Genomic DNA, 9,317 nt, shown 5'->3' with positions numbered 1-9,317 from the left:
AAGAAACATTAATCTTAACGCTCGTGGTGATTGCAGCTGGTGTATGAAGAAGTTGTTTGTGCAGCGTCTTGTCCTCCTGACCTCAGCACGGCGTCAGCGGCTGCCTGATGTAAGCGGCTTGAGTTGCGTTATTTTGATAGATGTTTATGGGGCGCGTAATGACCTGTTGTGTGAGGCTATCTAGGTACCTGTCAGGGCTCAGTGATAATAGTGTAATGGGCACGGGGTGAGAAAAGGCGTCGGTAAATAAAAATCAGTTGAAGTAACATAGACTGCAAGGTGAACATGTTTGTAAATAAATGTATCTGTTTCTGAGGCGAGTGATTGTGGCTTTGCGGGATGTCTTGACTGATTGGATGATGTTTACAGCCGCCGGTAATTAACTGTCGCACGTAAGAGTTAAGGCCGTGTATTGGGAAGCTTTAATGGCTGTTTTTCTTCTCATTATTGGTGACAGATTACCTCACACACAGCATTCTCGAGACAACGGCAGTGTGCTCGCCACCCTGCGCTGGGAGAGGAGGCGTCACCCTGTCGTATAAGAACTTATTCTGGGATGCTGCCTTGCTGGTTAGTATGTTGAGGAAATACTACTGCTACTACTACTACTACTACTACTACTACTACTACTACTACTACTCCTCCTGCTGATCCTGAGCCTCATTACTTCTCACTGTGCTACCTCATCATCCCCTCACAACTGCCATTAATACCACCACCACCACCTCCACCATCTCCACCACTACAACATTTTCTTAGTAGTTTTGTGTTACTATTCTGTGTCCGTTTTCCTCCATATATTTCCGCTTTCATTATCACTCTGGTCTTTCTTCCCTCATAAGTAATTCATCATTCCTCGTCCTTTCTTTCTTTTTTTTATATTATCTTCACACTTCCTTCTCTTTCCTCCTATCCTTGCTTCCTTGCCTTCGCCATTTTTCCATTGCATCCTCTTTCTTTTCTCGTTCTTTTTTCTTACACCATCTTCATTTTTCCTGTTCTTTTCCTCTTCAATTCCTTGTTTTTTTTCCCCACATCATCTTCCTTCAGTTCTTTCTCTCCCTCCTCCCGTTTCTCCTTTCTTGCTCATTCCCCATTCCTCCTTTTCTTCAACACTATTTCCCTTCAACCCTCTTCTGTCACCATCACTTCCATTTTTTTTTCCACCTCTTTCCTTTAAATCTTTCCCACCATCTCCATTTCCCTATGCTGTCCTTCGTTCTTTCCTTGCTTCAATTTTTCTTCCCTTTCCTTTCCACTCCCTGTCCTCTTTCTTCAATCAGCAGCTAAGAAAGTACTGGATCAATCTTCTCACTAAGCTGGATCGAAGGGAGATAGCAGCTGATACGAAACAAGAGGTGATGACCGTCCTTCTCCTTGACTTGATTAGGGCGACGCTCCTAGGGGGTTGTGCTGAGTGGTCGGACAGGTAATCTTCAAAGGAAATACCAGGGAGAAGCTGGGAGTGGTTGAGCAAGGAGACGAGTGGGAAAAGGGTAGTTGGAGGGAGTAGATAGATGGTCTGGTGTGTGAGTAAGGATGTGGGATTTTTTTTTTTTTTGCTTTTGTTTGTTCTGTCTCTTTGTTGTGGTTATGTTAGGTTAGGTTAGTAAGTATTGGGAGTGTATATACCTGATTTTGTTTAGCTTTTGACTTAATGGTTGTGAGTCATTTTCCTGTTTTGTTGTTATTTTTGTTTAACGTTATTGCCATATTATTATTATTGATATTATTATTATTGTTATTATTATTATTATTATTATTATTATTATTATTATTATTATTATTATTATTATTATTATCATCATCATCATCATCATCATCATCATCATCATCATCATCATCATCATCATCATCATCATCATCATCACCACCACCACCACCACCACCACCACCACCACCACCACCACCACCACCACCACCACCACCATTACATTCTTATGTAGTAGCACCACAATTGTGTTACTGTCGTAGTAAGAAATGCTGTTACCTTTTACTTGTTTTTTTTCGCTTTATAGCCCAGTTTCCTTAGTCTGTCAGGGAAAGATGCTGTTACCTTTTCTTTTCTTTTTTTTTTTTTTTTTCTGCCCGATTTCCTTAATCAATCAGGAATAGGACGGTGCCTGCTAACAAAAGATTTTGGTTGTGGCATTTGGGAACCGTTACCTAATTCAGATATTTTCCTTTCGTGTCCGTCTGTCTGTCAGTCTGTTTATACTTACGTATAAATGCGTGCACATTTATGTATGTAAGTATGTATGCATGTATGTATGTATGTATGTATGTATGTATTGATGCCCTCACACTATGTCTTTATATCTTGATTTATTCCTTGATTTTCTTCATTTGCAATTCAATCGTTCTTCTTATCTTCTTTTTTCTTAAAGTCTATTGTGTTTTTTTTTCCAACTTCACATTAAATTTTTATCTCATTCCTTTCTTTTATCAGTGTTTCTTTCCTCAACAATTATGCATTCTTTTACTTCTTACGCCATTATAATGTTTCCTAATTCCTTGTCTTCTTTCCTCATATTTTTCCTTCTTGTTCCTTCTTCCCTACTTCCATCCACTACTTTTTGTGTGCTTCTTCCACTTTGTCTGTCTGTCTGTCTGTATTATGTTTGTTTCTCTGTCCGTCCTTCTGCCTGACGCTGACTTTCGCTTGTTGATTCGCTTGTTTGTTTATCTGTGTTTGCTGCCTGCCTGCCTGCCTGTTTGTCTCTTATTTATCCACTCTCTCTCTCTCTCTCTCTCTCTCTCTCTCTCTCTCTCTCTCTCTCTCTCTCTCTCTCTCTCTCTCTCTCTCTCTCTCTCTCTCTCTCTCTCTCTCTCTCTCTCTCAGCTGGCATCCGCGTCATCACTATTCCCGCGGCGCCGTCATGACGTCACACATAATCCTCCTTGCGGTGAAGGTCATCTGAGTTTTCGTTCCGATTTCCGGCCGTCGCATCGTGCTCAGGTGTGGCGGTGTGATTCACAGCTCATCAACACCACCAGGGACAGGTGTTGCTTAAGTGACCGTGTAAGGGTTTGGCAACATTTGGGTTTGGTTGGGGAAGGGTCTGGTGGGGAGGGTCAGGGGAGTGGAGGGGAGGGGTTAGGGGAGTGGTGATGAGTGGTGGTGTCTCCTGGTGCCACTGGGGAATGCTGCCTGCCCGCTGACGCCCCACCTCTGTACCCTGATAGACTGGCCTGCTTGCCTAAACAGTTACGTTGCTTCGCTGTGTAAATAACTGTGGTTGTGAAATGCAGCAAGGGTCAGTGATGCCTCCCTCTTAATTTTCTCTGTTACCTCCTGTTTTAATCTCTGCTGAATGCACGTAAGGGCAAACACTTTAACAAACTTTTTTTTTCTTTGCTGTGTTCTGTGTCGTTCATCACGAAGTAATTGAGCGGCTTGTGGCGTGGAGGTGACCTGCTTCTGGCGATCATTTGGCTGCGCTCCATCATGCACGCTGGTGGCTGAGTCCGTTGCAGGTCTCACGTTGAGGAGGAGGAAGAAAAGGAGGAGGTGACATAAAGAAGGCGAACTTTCTTTGTTCCTGACCAGACCGCGGCGCCGAATACGTGGAAAGGATGCCGCACAGAAGGATAACATGTGACTCACTTACTAAACATCTATCATCTTGCGTGCGTCCTTGATCAAAAAAAGGCGGACTTACATATTTTTCCGTTTGTTCATCTCCAGACGGCAATTTTCGGGCTGATTTTCCTGCTGGCTTCTAAATTGTTACTTTTTTGTGTGTGTTTTATGATGAACGTGTTAACTGAGTACTGGTTTTCATTGTAATTAGTTTTGTCTCTTCTGTCAATTAGTGTTCCCCCGCCAGACAGTTTACTGCCCACAAACTCAAGACTTTTACTGTAATTTTCTGAAGACAAGTCCGTTGCTAATTCGTCATATTAGATTCCTTATATGAATGTGTGTGTGTGTGTGTGCGTGTGTGTGTGTGTGCACGTGTGCGTGCTTATGAAATTTGAATCTCTCTCTCTCTCTCTCTCTCTCTCTCTCTCTCTCTCTCTCTCTCTCTCTCTCTCTCTCTCTCTCTCTCTCTCTCTCTCTCTCTCTCTCTCTCTGCCTCGCCCCGGCAGGAGGGCAAGAGCTTCTTCAAGGCCACTTTTTAGGGAATGTGCGAAGGGAAGTGGTCAGTTGCGGTGGTGGTCGTGGCAGCTTCCGCTTCTCTCTCTCTCTCTCTCTCTCTCTCTCTCTCTCTCTCTCTCTCTCTCTCTCTCTCTCTCTCTCTCTCTCTCTCTCTCTCTCTCTCTCTCTCTCTCTCATCTGTAAGGCTTAAAATCAGAAGCAAGTCTTTGTAAACTTTTATTTGCCAAGAGCTGAAAACCAGCCTTTCTTTTCTCGTAAATGAAAATACATGTTTGGCTTTAATACATGAAGGCATGATTGTACAGTGTGCATTACACACCTACACTCATAGATACGGTTATGTGTGCTACTGACCTTGTTATACAGTGTTGGGACTTACAGAAGAAGGGGGATGGATTGGTGGGATGTTGCTTTAAGACGAGGCGGGCGAGGCAGAACTCACCCGCCGCAGGTTGTCTGTTATCTGTGGTCTCTGTGTCAGCAGGGAGAGGCAGGTATACAGTTGTGTCTCCCAGCGCCTCTCAACCTACATGTTGCTCGACGGCCGTGTAGAGGTGCAGCCAGCGCCGTGCTGGGATGTCTGTGGCTCCTGCACGTGAAAGTCGGTGTTTCTCCTCCTCGTTGTAGTCACCGGGAAGGACTGATGCAGGTGCAGCATCCTTCCCCGCCGCCCGATAAGTGGGCCAGACCCAACCCTGCAGTGAGTCTCCCACAGGCAAGGGTCTCCTGGATCCCGGTCCCTCCCCGCCCCGCGCCCTGACGTCATGAAAGGGGCGGGATTTACCTAGGCGCCACACTCGACGAGGGCCCCCATATTAACGAAAAAAGTGCCCATCGGCCTTTTTTTGGTGTACTGACTTACTGGATTTCCTCATTTTTGCTTTATAAGATAGGGAGCCCAGGAGTACGGAGGAGGATGGGGCGGGGCGAGGCCGAGGTCGTGGAACTGTCATCTTTAGCCCCAGGCGGCGACCACCAGCCAATGAGCGCGCGGCGCGGACGACGTGCCGGCCCGAGGCGCCCCGACAACCCGGATGCCAGCCCTCAGCCTACCCCCGGGCACGCTGGCACCCGGGGCACTCACCTCTATGAAAAGGGTCAAAAATTAGTGAAACAAACACAGAATACAGCTTAATGAAATGTGGAAGCGTGGGTGTGTGTTCGGTGAGGAGCATCTGGCGGGCGACAGGAGTCAAGGGCCGGGCCAAGAAGCTGCCCAGCCCCTCCTGAGGTCCGACTCAGCAGGCCTCGGTTGAAGCAGAAAAAGCAGGAGAAAGAGGAAGAGGAGAAGGGAAGGGGGGCAAGAAGGGGATGGAGGCAGCACACGGGGGGTTGCCAGACGTCTTCGGCGAGGCGAAGGTGGAGTGAGCGGGAGGGAGGAGGAGGCATGAAGAAGCTTCGCTACAGTCACAGCGGCGTCCTGCCTCCACGCCATTCCCACTCCGACCACCACACGGAGAGGACCACCGACATCCTCCGCCCCACACACTGACAAGGTGGGTCTTAGCCCTTTTCCACACTCAGGTGGCCACTCGTCCTCTGCCAGTAGAAACCAAGTACAAAAAAGTCGCAAAGTTGAATATCGAAGCTTCACACGACTTGTCCGGAATACGTGAAGTGGTTCGTCAGTGACTGTGGTGAATATTTAGGATGGATAATTGTACTCTGACGTGGGAAAGATAGAGAAACAGTTTGGAATTGGTAGGGATAGGAGGAGAGTGTGTGAGTGAGTGAGTGAGTGAGTGAGTAGTTTGCGTGTATGTGCCGGGTAGCAATGCGTGGGTGGGCGAGCGCGAGGGCAGGAGGAAGGAAAGGTTCTAGCCTCTTGTTGCTTACACTCACTACTTCCCACCTCATCGAAATCTCCTCTTTGGGATTTTTTTTGCGTAAAGGGAGCTTTTCCCCATTATTAATTTTCATTCTTATAATTATTTTGCTTTCATTTATCCCTTTATATTTCGCTTTTTTTCCTGCATTATTTATTTCTCTTCATATATTTTACTTTTCTGTATTCATTGCTTTCTTTCTTTCATCCTTTCTCCTTTTTTTTATTATTTTTAAATTTTCTATCTTTTTCCCTTACCTTCTCTTTGCTATCGACCACAAAAACTCCAGAATTTCCATCAATCTTGTACACACACACACACACACACACACACACACACACACACACACACACACACACACACACACACACACACACACACACGCACACACGTATATACACAGTCATGCAATCAAATCATGAAATATAACATTAAAGTTACAGATGTTTATTCAAGATCACATATTTTTCTCTCACGTAGATTTTTTTTTTTTCAAACCTTCGTGCATTGTTGACTTGTGTGTGTGTGTGTGTGTGTGTGTGTGTGTGTGTGTATGCACGCGTACATACATCCTTCAGAGTGGCCGTGGCCGTAGAGCTGAGAAAATCAAGGTCGCAACGAAGCAGACAAACAGACACGAACACACACTGCGCGCATCTGAGTGGCGTTTGTTGCATTACATTCTTCTCATGCTGTTATTACTCTCTCTCTCTCTCTCTCTCTCTCTCTCTCTCTCTCTCTCTCTCTCTCTCTCTCTCTCTCTCTCTCTCTCTCTCTCTCTCTCTCTCTCGCTCTCTCAGTGCGTGCCTCGGTGTAAGGTAGCGATGTGCGATGCTCGGAAATTTCAACGTCGAGGAAGAGAGTAATCCAAGTTTGCGGTCAGCTGGCCGGGCCCTCTTGTCCCCCGCCTTTTTGACGAGCCACTAAGAACACGCTATTCTGATCACCTGTTACGTGTCTCTCTCTCTCTCTCTCTCTCTCTCTCTCTCTCTCTCTCTCTCTCTCTCTCTCTCTCTCTCTCTCTCTCTCTCTCTCTCTCTCTCTCTTTACAGTGTGGTTTTATTTTTTGTCTGAAGAAAAAGAGTAATAATCATCTGAATAATGAGAGAGAGAGAGAGAGAGAGAGAGAGAGAGAGAGAGAGAGAGAGAGAGAGAGAGAGAGAGAGAGTTCTGGGAAAGACCCAATTTATCCTACTTCTTCCTGCAGGTGTTTATGTGTCTTTTTCCTCATTATTTCTCTCTCTTTCCTCCTCTTCCTATTCCTTCTACTTTCCTCCTTCTCCTCCTCTTCCTCTTCTACCACCAGCTCTTTTTCTGCCCTCGTTTTTCTGGCCGTCTAATTGAAGAAGAGGTAGCGGTTAAGAAAATGCATTGCTCTCGTGGGATTTGCTTCGTGTGTTTGAAAATCTATGTTATGTGTGTTGGTTTTATGACACGATGGTTCCGAGTACTGTGCTGCGCGGAGTGTGAGTGATGATAGTGGTGCAGTGGAGATGAGAGGGAGCAGGAGAGGATGATGAGGGACAGTGATGGAAAAGTTGATAATGACGAGTAGCTGTGACTGTGGTGAATAAGGTTACTGCTTCTCCTCCTCCTCCAGCTCCTCCTCCTCCTCCTCCTCCCCCTCCTCCTCCTCCTCCTCCTCTTTCTCCTCTTCTTCTTCCGTACTTGTTGCTTCCTCCCTGCCACGTCCTTTCCTTCGCCCCCCCTCTCTCTCTCTCTCTCTCTCTCTCTCTCTCTCTCTCTCTCTCTCTCTCTCTCTCTCTCTCTCTCTCTCTCTCTCTCTCTCTCTCTCTCTCTCTCTCTCTCTCACTGGTACCACAAGACACCGCGGTTACGGAGGGCAAAAAGCAGTGCAGTGAGAGAGCGTTTTATTTGTAGGTACGCCTCTCTCTCTCTCTCTCTCTCTCTCTCTCTCTCTCTCTCTCTCTCTCTCTCTCTCTCTCTCTCTCTCTCTCTCTCTCTCTCTCTCTCGTCTTGATTTCGTATGAATGGTAAAAAAAATCACAAGAGGCTTGAAATATTTCGTTCTTTAGCTCTGTTAGTTATAGCCACTTCCTGTGTGTGTGTGTGTGTGTGTGTGTGTGTGTGTGTGTGTGTGTGTGTGTGTGTGTGTGTGTTCGCGCGCGCGTGTGTGAGTGAGTGAGATCCCCAGACGACGAAGAATGTTCGCTCTTTTTGTTTTGACAAATTGTAAGCAGTTATCTGATTTGGCTGAGAATTCTCTGAGCTGTTTTTGCTATTATTATTATTATTATTAGTAGTAGTAGTAGTAGTAGTAGTAGTAGTAGTAGTAGGAGTAGTAGTAGGAGGAGGAGGAGGAGGAGGAGGAGGAGGAGGAGGAGGAGGAGGAGGAGGAGGAGGAGGAGGAGGAGGAGGAGGAGAACAAGAAGGAAAAGGAAAAGAATGAGAAGCAGGAGTTACATCAGTCTCCCAATCAGTGTCAGCATCAGCAGACGCAGCGCTCGCCAGGAAAGCCAGGCCGGTACCCCTCCTTGGACCGCTGAGGCGACGACCTTCCCTCCCTCACAGGAAACGCGAAGAAGCTACCAATTACATCCCTTCAATCCCTTAATTGGCTCCTTAGCTCCTGCGGGTTACCTGGTGCGTGAGAGAGAGAGAGAGAGAGAGAGAGAGAGAGAGAGAGAGAGAGAGAGAGAGAGAGAGAGAGAGAGAGAGAGAGAGAGAGAGAGAGAGAGACAGAGATATTTATTGTGGTATGTGTTAAGGAAAACGTGATGAGGCTGAGCAAGAAAAGTGCCACGTTTCTTCACGGCCTTGACTGTGGAACGTTTGTTTTGTAACGGCGTGAGTGGTTTGCTTCCTGCTGCTGGTGCTTCAGGAAACGATCTGTCACTCTAGTGTGTTTTTTTTCTTTCTTCCTTTCATTCAAACAGTCAATGATCTATTTTTTTCTTTTTCTTTTCATCATTAAAGGAGTCTCTCTTTTGCATCGGTAGCTTCTGTTTGTACCATGGTTATCAGTCTTTAATTTGAGTTAGCTCACCGAGTCGGTTTGTCTGTGTCAGCGTATGGTTAGTCGGTCTTTTTTATGAGTCAGCTGATCGAGAGACAGTCTATAGATGTGTCTCAGTCGGTAGTTAGTTTATATGTCATTCTTTTAAGAGATCAGCCCAACAGCAGTCAGTCTGTCAGTTAGTCTACCTAGCATCAGGCCGTCTGTTAACCACTTCATTGCTTCTTTTTGCCATTCGGTCAGCCAGTTAGTTAATCCTCCAGTCACTTCGCCTGTCAGTCTCTCTAAACCCAAACCAATCCAGTCACTTACATTAGCACTCATTCAGTAAATAATGGTACAAAAACACCAAATCCTCAGTCTTTTGGTTGAGTCATAAAGCTACAAAACCAGTCCCCATTATTAGCAGCAA

The 9,317-nt window shown here is 46.0% G+C and overlaps 1 protein-coding gene across 1 annotated transcript in view; it reads left to right on the top strand.

Moving 5' to 3' along the window:
• The first annotated feature begins 507 nt into the window (after positions 1-507).
• Positions 508-9,317, top strand: part of LOC135104422 (mucin-3B-like) — a 105,846-nt gene continuing 97,036 nt past the window's right edge. The window contains exon 1 of the mRNA XM_064011828.1: positions 508-570. Within this exon, the coding sequence (XP_063867898.1) occupies positions 557-570 (14 nt within the window). The 5' untranslated portion in view covers positions 508-556. The remainder of the gene's footprint in view (positions 571-9,317) is intronic.

The sequence above is a fragment of the Scylla paramamosain genome, chromosome 10, assembly GCF_035594125.1.
Source record: "Scylla paramamosain isolate STU-SP2022 chromosome 10, ASM3559412v1, whole genome shotgun sequence".
Lineage (NCBI taxonomy): Eukaryota > Metazoa > Arthropoda > Malacostraca > Decapoda > Portunidae > Scylla > Scylla paramamosain.
The sequence above is the reverse complement of the archived record's forward strand: the minus strand, read 5'-3'. Positions and strand labels throughout refer to the sequence as shown.